Here is a 14,651-nt window from a genome sequence, read left to right on the forward strand (position 1 = left end):
TGAGGGATAGTTATATGATCCAATTATGTTATTATTGTTGAGAGAACTTGCACTAGTGAAAGTATGAACCCTAGGCCTTGTTTCCTAGCATTGCAATACCGTTTACGCTCACTTTTACCACTTGTTACCTTGTTGTTTTTATATTTTCAGATTACAAAAACCTATATGTACCATCCATATTGCACTTGTATCACCATCTCTTCGCCGAACTAGTGCACCTATACAATTTACCATTGTATTGGGTGTGTTCGGGACACAAGAGACTCTTTGTTATTTGGTTACAGGGTTGCTTGAGAGAGACCATCTTCATCTTACACCTCCCACGGATTGATAAACCTTAGGTCATCCACTTGAGGGAAATTTGCTACTATCCTACAAACCTTTGCACTTGGAGGCCCAACAACGTCTACAAGAAGAAGGTTGCGTAGTAGACATCATCCGCTGAGGCCGTATTCTTCGGCGGCTAGGATTTCGGTCCATCTATCATTGAGCAGATCTTGGTCAGCTTGAAGCTGCTGCTGCTTCTTTTTCAGGCTCCTTGCAGTGGCTATTAGCCGGCGTTTAAAGCGCTCCTGTTCGAGGGGTTCCTCAGGCATGATGAAATCCTCATTGCCGAGGCTCTCCTCCTCCTCAGAGATCGGAAGATAGGTACTGTCCTTCGAGTCTTCATGTATGTCCTGTTCGTCAGGGCTAAAGTGCCCGTCTTCCCGTTCATCCTGTTTGGTCGTTTGCTCGCCGGGATCTTCATTGTATTCGGCACCATCCGGAGTGTGATCGTCTCTTGTGCCGGTGTTGTTGTCCTTGCTGCGGCGGGATTTAGAGCGGCGCCGCTGACGTCGGCGCTTTAGTTGTGTCTTGGGAGGCTCGTCCTCGGCTGGATTTTCCTTGTCTTCGCCGTTATTCTCTTTGGGTGTATCCACCATGTATACGTCGTACGAAGAAGTGGCCATCTGGCGTCCGGTAAACGGCGGGTTTTGGCCATGCTCCTCATCTGCATCGTCGTCCATACCGTCGATGTCCTCGGAGCCGTAATCGAGCATGTCGGTTAAGTCCTCGACAGTATCTATGTAGTGGGTGGCGGGTGGGAAGCGAAATTCCCCGTTATCAGCCTCCAGTCCAAACCGGGCATAGTTCAGCTGTGAGACCTCCCCTAAGGATAGATTTCTTAATGAGTTTAACACATCGCCTAAAGGCGAATGCTGGAAGATATCTGCGGCGCTAAATTCGAAGATCGATAACTGATCAAGCTCAGCGTCCGCGGACGCACATGGTTCGGAACTTATAGCCGGAGACGAGTCCGGAGTTCTGGTGACACAGATGCCACATCAGGTTAAGTCTGTGTGCGGCTCCAACACCGCGGAATCTGTGGCCTCCGTGGCGGGGTTGAGCTTCCCGTCCTCGGATGGCACGGTCTGCTCTGGATCTAAGGCCGGAGCGGTTACAGGTGCAATTTCCTGAGTATGGACCGATGATAGATTTAAATCATGTTCATCGTAGGGATAGGGAGCGGCTGTCGTGGTCTCGAATCCGTCGAAGATCAAGTCTCCGCGGATGTTCATGACGTAGTTCAAGCTCCTAAATCTAACCTGATGGCCAGGGGCGTAGCTGTTGATCTGCTCCAGATGGCCAAGTGAGTTGGCCCGCAGTACGAAGCCGCCGAACACGAATATCTGTCCGGGGAGGAAGGTTTCCCCTTGGACAACATCGCCGTTGATGTTTGCAGAAGCCATCGAGCCTTTTGGGGACGGCACAGTGGAACTCTCAATGAAAGCACCAATGTCGGTGTCAAAACCGGCGGATCTCGGGTAGGGGGCCCCGAACTGCGCGTCTAAGGTCGATGGTAACAGGAGACGGGGGACACGATGTTTACCCAGGTTCTGGGCCCTCTCTATGGAGGTAATACCCTACTTCCTGCTTGATTGATCTTGATGAATATGAGTATTAGAAGAGTTGATCTACCACGAGATCGTAATGGCTAAAACCCTAGAAGTCTAGCCTATATGACTGTATGTCTTTCCGGACTAAGCCCTCCAGTTTATATAGACACCGGAGGGGACTAGGGTTGTACAGAGTCGGTTACGGAGAAAGGAATCTTCCTATTAGCCAAGCTTGCCTTCCACGCCAAGGAGAGTCCTATCCGGACACGGGAGAGAGTCTTCGGTCTTGTATCTTCACAGCCCATTAGTCCGGCCTATGTCCAACAGGCCGGACGCCCAAGGACCCCTTTGTCCAGGACTCCCTCACCAGTGCGTATATTCAGGTCATCTGCCTCATAGCGAGTGACATGTACAACCACACAATCCTTGTCTGCATCAGGGCTCTAACGGAAACAGAAACAAATTCTGAATTACTTTCCAGTATAAGAAACACAAGTTATTTAAACCACTATGTATAGCATGGCATCGAAGCTAATAAAATTTTGCATTATTCATCACCACATACTTAGATGAAAAACCACAATCGAGATCGACAAAGAAGAAAATCACCTTGGGCAGCTCAGCGGGGGGGAGACATCCTTGAAGGGGGAAAACTGCTCCTGCAGTGTCGCGGGGGCTGTAACCTCAAACGGGGCGTTGACCATCTCAGTAGTGGCCGTGAGCGTATCTGGGGTCAGCTCGGTGGCTGCCTCCATCTTCTTGGAGCTCTTTGTCTCGTGGAGATCAGCCTCCCGCGTCTGCTCCAATATCGGCAGATCTTTGCCTGGTTCTCCTTGGTCCATCATGAAACTGACGGATACTAGGAGACCACTGAAAGGAAAACACAATCGCAATGAAAATGAAACAAAAAGAGAGTGAGGATCGGTTACTGCTTTGCAAAAGTTCTTTTTTTTCTCTGAACGAAAATATACCAATATCACGGATCCGCTTACCTTCCCTTCGTTGGGAGAGAAGAGCAGTGGCAGAAGCGAGTGTTGGCTTTCTTGAAGACGGTGAGGGAAAAGGGGATTCAGCGAAGAGTGAAATGATGGTTGCTTCGTCCGTCAAACTTAGACTGCAGGGAGGTGGGGTTTTGTGATACGACAGCTCGTTACTGCTGCGCTACGACCGGGGTGACTCTCCGCCTGCATACTGCCTTCTAATTTGGTAGATGGCATTTGGGCCCACGCGCAGCATGGCCCACATGTCGGTGAACAAAAGTAAAACGGCATTCAGTAGAGGGAGACATTTCGATGACCTAGGAGGAGCCAGAAGCGGTAGTGTATCCACTGTACTAGTAGTAATTGTTTTTCTGGTAGCTGTAGAGTGTCTCCACTGTACTAGTAGTAATTGTTTCTTTGGGCCCAAGACAAAATAGCCCATCCACCCTAGTAAATAATAAAATCAATTGAAAAGCCCATATATTTACTTAATAAGAGGCGCTACCCACACCTAGCACACTGCCCCCCCAAAAAACCTCGGTGCTCTTCTTCCTCCTCACTCCCACCCACCTCACGTCAGATCACTCCACTTGTACCCCCAAATTCCTCAACTCACTCCTACAGAAAACCCCAGCTCCCCTTCTTCCTCACTACTATAGAAAAACCCTAGCTCCCCTTCTTTTTCACTCACACTACAACTAGGCTCGTCATTCGTTACTCTGCTCAAATCCGTGAGCGCGGCGCGACGCCCTCGAGGAAAATGGAGTCGGCTGACCCCAGTGCCAAGAAGATGAGGCTCCCGCCAGCGGCGACGCCTATTGTAGATCCCGCACCTGGCAACGCGAGGAGAAGCGGCGACCCCGCCCCCACCGGATCCCAGGAACCTATAGAATCTCGGGTGGACCGCATCAGCAATCTCCCGGATTCCGTCCTTGGGGAGATCATCTCGCTTCTCCCCACCAAGGATTGCTGCCGCACCCAAGTCCTCTCAATTCGGTGGCGCCCTCTATGGCGCGCCGTGCCCCTTAATCTCGACTGTCGTCAGCTATCTCTCTTCAAAGGTTTTGAAATCCCCAGAGCCATCATCTCCTCCCACCAGGGCTCCGTTCAAAGCCTCTGCATCCCGTCATGCTACCTGAGCAAGCATACCATGCCCTGCACGGTGGACGCCTGGCTGAAATCCCCTGAATTCACAGAACTACAGTTGCTTGAGTTCTACTATTCCCCTGGAAATCACCTACCAGATACCGAACGCCATCTACCTGTGCCCTCAGCACCGATGTCCATCTCGCGTTTTTCCTCCTCTCTCCACACCGCCACCTTTGCGTTGTGCGACCTACCAGACAATCTGGTACTAAACCTTTGACTCCCATTTCTCAAGAACTTTCACTTGTGCGGGTTCGTATATCGGAGGCCTCATTGCACAACATCATCCACTCCAGTTGCCCTGCCCTGGAGTGCTTGGTGCTTGTTTTCACGGTTAGAATCGGTTGTCTCCAAATAAAGTTGCCTAACCTTGTAAGGATTGGAATTTCTTTTGATGGAAGGCAGCTCATCATCCAAGATGCCCCTTAACTTCAAAGGTTGATCCTTGATTCTAGTTATTCACCGTCGCAAATAACTGTCCTCTTTGCGCCTAAACTGGAGACCTTGGGTGTAATACATGATCTCTGTGCTCATTTCAATATGGTGTTTGGCTCCATAGTTCTTCAGGTACTTTATATTACCATCTACACTTGTAACCATAAGCTGCATTTTAAATTTCTGCACAGAAGTTATATATCATCTCGGAGTACACATTTTGTACTAATATTATGTTCTATCCTCAATGAAGAGTTTTCCATGGATAGCCTATCAATGGTGCTGGATTCTGTCAAGATCTTATATATCCAAATGAATAGTTTTGATCTGAACAAGATTATTAGCTTGTTGTCTGGAGAAGTTGTATATAAAGGTGATAATTTCATGCACATTGGAAGCCCGCATATAGTGTACTAGAATTAACCGTTCAGCTGTTGCTCTTTCCACACTCTTTTTTTAGACCTTAACTGTTTTCAATCTTCATGTCTATTTAGGCAACAGGACGGGATAAGAAAGTTATAACCAATCGGTGGATTCGTAAGCACTGGGATTTTCTCACTTCTCATGACATTCGATTGAATACAATAACGCTAGAACGATATGTAGCCAACCATGCAAACACTAGATTTGTCACATTCTTCCTGCTGAATGCGAGGTTACTATTGTCCATCAGGCTTAAGTTTATCAGCAGCATGGTTTTGACGGATGGGTATGTCGAAGAGCAAAAAAAAGGAGTTTCAGGTGGGCAAAAGAGCTTCTGAACATGTCGGGCTTCTATTTACAACATATTGTGGTCATAATCCAGTAAATTTTACGACTCAAGATGTTCATTCTATGGACCTGACTGATCCATTTGACTATGACTGCTGAAAATAGTGCTAGAGTTAGATGTTGTTGCCCTTTTCAACCTGGGTTTTGTCTAAACCTGATGAACAATTAACCCTCGTTATTTTGTACAGTTTGTAAGCTGGAGTTAGATGTTCTTGCCCTTTTCAACTCAGCTGTGACTGTCATATTTTCTTTGAAACAAGGCAAATGGCTTGCCATTCGTTTAATTTAGAGTGAAATATTGTAACAAATCCCAACCAAGGGAAATAACATCACTCTCGCCGGCTGCTTGAGCTCACTGTGCATTACAGAAGCCAAGTGATTAGCCCCCACCAGCACCCACAAACTTATTTCGAACTAGCACACCAAATGGGCTGTAAATTTTCATAGGAAAGGCTGCATGACCATGAAAGATTTGGATTCTGGCATTTGGGACCCATGAGGAAATAGCCTATCCAAGGTGGTGTTGACTTACTAGCTAGTCAACAAACGATTCTGCCTACCAACCGTTGGATTGACATCCAACATCTGTCGTGTATCTTATATCTCTGGTCTTCTTCCTCCAGCCGCCCAAACCAAACCACCCTGTCGGCTCCGCCTGCTCCCGCCTCCCATGGCTGGCTGCGCCTCCGCCGCCCTACCGTACCCTCCAACGTTGGCCAGTCCCTCCCTCTATTCCCCCACATGTCCTGTTATTCTCCGGCGATGTCAGCCCCAACATGCACCCGCACCTGAACCAGTCAACCCTCGTACTCCCCTCCGCCTGTGACTGGACCGGCGCATCTTCCACGGCTCCTGTTTGTTCCGTCTAAGGCCTCGCCGTCACCCTCGGCCTTGGTTCGCTCGCCGTGCGCGGTGCGCCGCCCTATTGCATTGTCAACGCCGTCAACAACCGAGAGGAACAAGGATATGATTGTACGTGGAGAGGATGACAGTAGGGACCCACCAGCGTCATGGCAGTACGCAAGCAAGTGCCTCGTTATTATAAGCCCCAAAAAATGGTTCCTCCTAATGGTTGGACATCTGGGGCTCACACTATTGTCAACGTAGTCAATTACACAACGAGCGGCTGACACCAGGGCCCCAGCAGGTCGCGCAGTTGTTATTTACTTTTTCTTAGGAACAAGCAGTTGTTATTTATACTAGTTTTAGCGACGGATCAGGGTAACAACAAGGCTGTGTGGGGGCTGTGGCCCGTCTAGACAGGGTTTTATTTATGTTTACCACATCATGAGTCCAGTTGTGTTTTTTTCTTGCTGAAAATGGCTAGCCCAGTTCTATTTTTTAAAAGAAATACCCAAACGAGGCCTACTTGCTTTATCAGGCCTGCTGGGCTACAAATCTTTCAAGACGAGGAGAGTTTCATTCGGTTTGCCCAGAAATGGGCTATACATTTTTAAAACACATCAAACCGGGAATTAGTTTCAATTTTTTTAATTACAAGATTTTAAATTCCATTGATTTTTATGCATGGACAATTATTTGGATTTTATATTTATATAAATTATTTTTCAAAATAGTTTGAATGTGACTCGATATTTCGGGATTAAAAACAGTTGACCGCACCGAAATATGCAAAATTTCGTATAATTTTTAACCGTGGCCACAATATGGGGTGTAATGCTAACAAAAAGAAGATGGGCTCCAAAAAAATCTTAAGAATTGGCAAATGGACTGTAAATTATTAGAAATAATGGCAGATGGGTTGTATGATGTTTTCCACAGATTTGAGGCTGACTTGTGCGCCTACTACAGGTTGACGCGTATGCTTTCCTAAAAAATAAGGTTGACGCACAAGCAACGTCGTGTCAACTTAGTCAACACACGAGAGCAGTGACTGTTGGATGTCCATCCAACGGCCGTCGTGCTTCTTCAATCTCTGCGCTTCCTGCTCCAGCCGCTCAAACAAGCACCGGCGGGACTTCCTGCTCCCTCCTCCCGCGGCCGGCTATGCTGCCGCGCAGGCCTCACCACCCCATCGTTCTCCTGTCCCTGGCCTAGCCATCCCTCTACTCACCCGCACCTGATGTTATTCTCCGGTGACGGCAGACGAACTAGTAAACCCTCACACTCCCCTCCGTGTGGGAAACAACTGCCGAGTTTTCCCTGGCTCCGTGTCGTTCCCTTCCTAGGCCTCGCCGTCGTCCACCGCCCTGGTGCTCTCGGCGCGGCGTGGTCAACGTGGTCAACGAACGACATGCATGGGAAGTGGACTGTACATGGAGAGGCTGACAGCTAGGTCCACGGCCGCACGCAAGAAAATGCCTCCTTATTACGCGCAAAATAATGATTCCTCCACCTGACAGCTGGGACCCACCGGAAGGGCCTGTGTATTTCACGAAAAAAATGTTCCCCCGCTGACAAGTCGGACCCACCAGCTATATCTTCGCACGCAAGGAAGTGCCTCGTTATTACGCACAAAAAATGAATACTCCCCCTTCTAGTTGGGACCCACCATAGTGGGAGGTTGACTTGTGGGCCTACTAAGATGACGGGGACGAAGGGCTTTGTCAACTTAGTCAATATGAATGATTCTAGCTCCAGTGACCGTACGATGTCCATCCAACGGCCATAGTGCTTCTTCAACCTCTGGTCTTCTTGCTCCAGCCGCCCAAACCAGCGTCGGTCGTGCCGCAGCCGAACCAGTGAACCCTCATACTCCTCTCCGCGTGGGCAACCACTGCCGCGTCTTTCCCGGCTCCGCATCGTCCCCTTCCTAGGCCTCGCCGTCGTCCACCGCCCTGGTGCTCTCGGCACGGCGTGGTCAACGTGGTCAACGAACGACTTCCATCGGAAGAGTACTGTACGTGGAGATGCTGACAGCTGGGTCCACGGCCGCAGCAAGGAAGTGCCTCCTTATTACGCGGAAAATAATGATTCCTCCACGTGACAGCAGGGACCCACCGGACGGGCTACCGTATTTCACAAAAAAACGTTTCCCCCTGACTGTTGGGACCCACCAGCTACATCTTCGCATGGAAGGAAGTGCCTGATAGTCGGGACCCACCTGGTCGAAGCGTACGTAGCGTTATCATTCTAGTCGCGAACGTGTACGTACATACTGGTCGATGTAGAGGCACGCACGTGTCGTAGTAGAGGCGCGCACGTAGCATGTATACGTACGTACAGCGGCCAGGGTGCAAGAAAGTAAATACGGCCACGAACGTACATACGGGCGTGGTCTCGAACGCCTACTCGCGCATACGTATGGCCAGGGCTCGTGTACATGGCTGGGTCGGAATAGAGAAGCTGCGCCATCGTCGTGTTCATGGGGAGGCAACGGAATGCGTCGTGTTCATCGGGAGGCAATGGAACGCGTGTTGTTCATCGGGAGCCAACCGGCTTGGACGGAACAGCCGATGGAAACGAGGCCTGGCGTACCACAGAATGGAGGAAATGGCCTTGTGTTCGACCGGCCACGGTCGAAACAGGATCCTGTTCATCGGGAGGTGTTTGATGTACCGCAAAACGAAGGAAACGGACCTCCTACGGTCGAAACGGGGTCCTGTTGATTGGGAGGGGTGTGGCGTACCGCAAAATGGAGGAAACGGACTTGTGTTGGAGCGCTACGGTCGAAACGGGGGTCCTGTTCATCGGGAGGGGTGTGGCGTACCGCAAAACGGGACTCCACGGGATACTGTTCATCTCCACCGTCGACCTCCTCCAGCCTCCACGGGCTACTGTTCATCCACCGTCGACTACCTCCACGGGCTCCTGTTCATCCACCGTTGACCTCCTCCAGCCTCCATCTGCGACTGTTCATACATGGGCTCCTGTTCATCCAGCCTCCACCGGCTACTGCTCAACCAGCCCCCTCCACGGGGTCCTGTTCAACCACCCCTCCATGGGCTACTGTTCATCCAGCCCTCCACCGGTTACTGTTCAACCAGCCCTCCACCGGGTACTGTTCATCCAGCCCTCCACGAGGTCATGTTCATCCAGCCCTCCATGGGGTCCTGTTCATCCAGCCCTCCACGGGGTCCTGTTCATCCACCGGCTCGATCGATCGGGGTATTGTTCATCCAGCGGCAACGGCCTCTACTACCACGGGGTCCTGTTCATCCAACCCCCCACCGGGAACTGTTCATCCAAACCCCCCCCCCAACAACGCTCACTGTTCATCCAGAGGCAGCATCGATCGGCTTCAGTTAGCAGCAGTAGCGAAGGAATCACTTAGGTTCAGTTAACAGCAAGGGATCGATACATCGCTCGGGTTCAGTAACGCATAGCCTGCAGTGCAATCGCTCGGGTTCAGTTAGAGCCCAACGCCTCGCACACACGCGCGTACGTACGAGAGAAACGCGCATCGCTCGGCCCCCGACCACCCACCGTAACCGGGAACTCCCCAATATTTTCCGCGCCCTCGCTTCTACCACGGTTTTTTCCGTCATGGACGGCCCAAAGAATGTCATGCAGCTATGTCTCCGGCACACCCAGGACGAAAAGCCCATTTTTTGTCATGATTTTTTGTCATAGAAGTAGGAGCCCACCACATCTATGATGATACCGGGTTTTGTCACAATTATCGTCATAGAAGTGTCATAAGTATGACAGAAAAAAATTTCGTTCGGCCCAAAATGTCACGGATGTGTCTCTTTTTTGTAGTGATGGTGCGCCCCCAAGGGGGGATTCCTACTCCTACTAGGAGTAGGTTTCCCCCCTTTCCTAGTCCAACTAGGAGGGGGAAGGAAGGGGAAGAAGGAAAGGGGGGCCGGCCCCCTCCCCAATTCGGATTGGGCATGGGGGGTGCCCCACCTCTTGGCTGCCTCCTTTCTCTTCCACTAAAGCCCATGTAGGCCCATTAAGCCCCCGGGGGGTTCCGGTAACCCCCCGGTACTCCGGTAAATGCTTGAACTCATCTGAAACCATTCTGGTGTCCAAACATAACCTTCCAATATATCAATCTTCATGTCTCGACCATTTCGAGACTCCTTGTCATGTCCGTGATCACATCCGGGACTCGGAACTACCTTCAGTACATCAAAACACATAAACTCATATTACCGATCGTCATCGAACGTTAAGTGTGCGGACCCTACGGGTTCGAGAACTATGTAGACATGACCGAGACTCATCTCTGGTCAATAACCAATAGCGGAACCTGGATGCTCATATTGGTTCCCACATATTCTACGAAGATCTTTATCGGTCAAACCGCATAAGAGCATACGTTGTTCCCTTTGTCATCGGTATGTTACTAGCCCGAGATTCGATCGTTGGTATCATCATACCTAGTTCAATCTCGTTACCAGCAAGTCTCTTTACTCGTTCCGTAATGCATTGTCCCGTAACTAACACATTAGTCACATTGCTTGCAAGCCTTATAGTGATGTGCATTACCGAGTGGGCCTAGAGATACCTCTCCGACTATCGGAGTGACAAATCCTAATCTCGATCTATGCCAACTCAACAAACACCATCGGAGACACCTGTAGAGCATCTTTATAGTCACCCAGTTACGTTGTGACGTTTGATAGCACACTAGGTGTTCCTCCGGTATTCGGGAGTTGCACAATCTCATAGTCATAGGAACATGTATAAGTTATGAAGAAAGCAATAGCAATAAACTAAACGATCATAGTGCTAAGCTAACGGGTGGGTCAAGTCAATCACATCATTCTCTAATGATGTGATCCCGTTCATCAAATGACAACTCATGTCTATGGTTAGGAAACTTAACCATCTTTGATTAACGAGCTAGTCAAGTAGAGGCATACTAGTGACACTTTGTTTTGTCTATGTATTCACACATGTACTAAGTTTCCGGTTAATACAATTCTAGCATGAATAATAAACATTTATCATGATATATGGAAATATAAATAACAACTTTATTATTGCCTCTAGGGCATATTTCCTTCAAATATGACAAGGACGAGCTATTTTTCTGTCCGGTCTGCGTATTATACATAATGGGATCATCAGTTTGGAGCTCGAGTGCGAAGAGAGGATGGACAGGGATCGTCCACGATGAACCCAGTATGGGATATTGTTTGGAAGCTGAAGATCCCAAGTAAAATCAAAATATTCATATGGAAAGCACTGCATGGTACTGTCGCGTGCTATGGGGTTCTCGCCTCGCGACACATTCTGGTTTCTGGCCAGTGCCCTATTTGTTCTTTAGGCATGGAAGACATACGACATCTACTCTTCACATGCACTCGGTCTTGGCAGGTATGGCGGGCATTAGGCTGGATGATATCATCAAACATGCAGTGCCCTCTGACCGCTCTGGATATGTTATTTTGGAAGGGTTGCTATGCAGTCAGGTGAAGAAATCACCGGTTCTCGGTGGGCTCGGACTTCAGGAATCAATTGTCGTGGCTTGTTGGTATATCTGGTACCAACATCGAGAAATGGTCAAAGGAGAACAGGTGTTTGCCCCAACGTGCAAATCATTTGCAATCCAGGAGCTTATGTCAAATTTCAATGCGGCATCGATAACAAGTGTTCCACATGAAATCATGTGGACTAAACCTAGCCCAGGATCGTATAAACTAAACATAGATGCGGCTTTTCATGATGATGGCACGGGAGTTGTGGGGGTTGTCTTACGCAACAATTCCGGTGAAGCGATTGCGGGTGCTGCTAAACCTATATATCATGTGTTGGATGCTGGATCGACGGAGTCTTTCGCCATGCTCAAAGGATTTGAGCTACTAGAAAGACTAGGATGCTCGGGAGTGACGGTGGAATCAGACTGTTTGGACTTGATTAATGCATGCACTGGAGTCATTGAATTATTTGGTCCCTCCTCAGCTATACTGGTGGAAATCTTCGCAAAGGCACAACACATTGCTGGAATCTCCTTTCAGAGTTGCAAGCAGGATGCAAATTTAGTTGCGCACAACTTAGCAAAACATTCGTACGAGTCAAAGTCTTTTATTTTTTGGGATGATGTCCCTCCTAGTTTCTTACTTCCATTTTTTATTCATGATGTAACTTTGTTGGCTTCGAAATAAAGTGCGCCCGAATAGGCATCCCCCCTCAAAAAAGAAAAAATGAATGCACAATTATAGTTGTTATCGTCGTTTTAGATTTAGCAAGCATTTAGATGTCTCTATTTAACGGAGTCTTTGTCTCATCACCTAGATGATATATTGTCAAGTAAACAAAATAACAAAAGAAATCATGTGCACATATTTTTTTAGTTTTTCATCAAGTTTTTTCTAGATTACTCCAAAGAATATTTCTTTCAAACAAAATGCTTTCTCATCAACATATACTATGTTTTCATAAAAAACATTAGCTCATTTTTTTAGCGATTCCCACAGCAACGCGCGAGATATCACCTAGTAGCAGTAATGCATAGTTCGTTCGGTCATTTTTAGTCTGCAATATAGGTTGTCTTTTTTAGTCTGCATGTATGATTTGTCCGAAATCAAAGTATCTCTACTTTAACCAAAAAGAATATCAACATCCACAATTTCAAATCAATACTGTTAGATTCGTTATGAAAAGTAGTTTTCCAAGAGTAGGATTATGAAATGTAGTTTCATGTATATATATTTGGTATTGTAGATATTGATATTTTTAATATAAATTTAGAACGCCGATATCCATCACACGTGTGGTATATTAGATATCCGCTCACACGCCGTGTGTGGCGTGAGCAGGAGGCAGCCCACACAGGTTGTGTGTGGGCGAATATTAGAATTGCCCACCCGTGTGGGCGCAGCCACTTCGTGCCACACGCCCAACAAGTACTACTCATCTCCACCCCGCACGTGTGGCACGAAGCAAAAATGCCACACGTCCTGACGCAGCTACGTTAGGTACCCGCGGGATGACGATTTAGTTGCTATTCGGGATGGCAGATGTAGTTATTCGGGATGACAAGTTAGTTGTAAAAGAATGCCAACTCTATCTGTTTTGGTTAACTATAGTTGCCATGTCTAATTTATGGTAATTGCCACGTGTAATCAAACCGTAGTTGCCGTGTGTGATTAACTAATTGCCACATATGGTCAAACAGTAGTTGCCATGTGTGTTTACCTAGTTGCCACGTGTGGTGCAACCAAAGTTGCCATGTATGGTTAATCACACTTGTCATGTGTGCTTATTTGGTTGCCATGTACCCGCAACTATACAGTTACCGTCCAGCAACGAATCATAGTTGCCATGTGTGTTTAACTAGTTGCCACGTACGCGTAACGCGTAACTGCAGTTGCCATCCAACAACATAGGAGTGTTGTGTGGGCGAAAAGCAGTTCGCCCACACGCGCATGGACTAGGTGGTGACTGTGTGGGCAGAAACTAGTTTGCCCATACAGCGCAGCTGACAAACAGCATGGTGCGGAGAGAGTTGAACTCTCCAACGACCACATACACCAGCCCCGTCCTACGTGGCACGCAAATTTGACCTCAGTGTGTCAAGATTATGCAAACTGCACTGAACGATGATCCACGCGTGTGGACGAGTTGCAAAACTGTCACACGGGCGTTAGCATTTTTGTAAATTTAGTCAAGAAGGAGCTTCGTTTGCAGATTCAATACTTAACATGTGTTTAGGAAAAGAAAACGCTAGATTCTTTCGTTATTAATACTTAGCTGTAAAAGTAAAAGGTACAAGCCCTGCTCGACGAGAAATACATCTGATCTGAGCACATGAACACTATAGCAGGGCATCCAAGCCCGGACGCACGCACGCACGCGCACACACACACAATGGGAAACAGCCAAACATCCAGGCCGCATCTCCTCCGTAGTATAGGATCGACGATGATGATTGATGCGTCGTTAAGCCGCGCCAGCGACACCAGCCGCCCGCGGCGCTGCGCTCGGCGAACGAGCCCCGCCTGGCTTCCCCTTTTACGTAGCATAGCAGTTTTCCTTCCATGGCGGGGCCAGGAGGGTCGTCGAGCGTGGCCTTCAAGCCCGTGCGTAGGTCTGCCCGAGGTGCGCGGCGCGGAGGTCGGCGGGGTCGGCGCCGACGGCGCGGTTGGCGGGGCGGTAGTGGCCGGTGACGGGGTCGGGCACCCACGAGGCGTCGGCCGCGGCCTTCTCGGCCTCCCTGGCCGCCTTCCCGTCCGCGGCCGCCGCGGCGCCGCGCCTCATCGCCCCGGAGGAGGCCGCCGCCGCGTAGCCCCTGGTGGCCGGGGCCAGCCGCTGGGCGAGCGCGCGGGCAGCAGCGGAGCCGGAGAGAGCGAGAGCCATCGGATCTGTTTATCGGACGGCTGGTGGGCTCCGGCTCGGTGCTGGTGCTGCTGCTGCTCCAACGTGGGCGTTTGAGGCTTGGTGGGCTTTATTGGTGGTGTGGGCGAACGAGGGCGGGCCGTATATAAAGAGGGACGGGGAGGGGCAGGCGAGGTAAAAAGGGCGGAACGGCGCGGGGTTTTGTCAAAGATTTGGTGGCTTTTGGGCGCCGTCACTCAGCACGGCGAAC

At 49.2% G+C, this 14,651-nt stretch overlaps 1 protein-coding gene across 1 annotated transcript; it reads right to left on the reverse strand.

Annotated features, from left to right (window-relative positions):
- Nucleotides 1–13,772: 13,772 nt before the first annotated feature.
- Nucleotides 13,773–14,525, reverse strand: LOC109776821 (late embryogenesis abundant protein Lea5). Its single transcript, XM_020335491.4, has one exon. It carries the CDS (start codon nt 14,420–14,422, stop codon nt 14,138–14,140), a length of 285 nt encoding a protein of 94 aa, XP_020191080.1. The 5' UTR covers nt 14,423–14,525; the 3' UTR covers nt 13,773–14,137.
- Nucleotides 14,526–14,651: the final 126 nt, after the last annotated feature.

This window comes from Aegilops tauschii, chromosome 3, assembly GCF_002575655.3.
Source record: "Aegilops tauschii subsp. strangulata cultivar AL8/78 chromosome 3, Aet v6.0, whole genome shotgun sequence".
Classification (NCBI taxonomy): Eukaryota; Viridiplantae; Streptophyta; class Magnoliopsida; order Poales; family Poaceae; genus Aegilops; species Aegilops tauschii.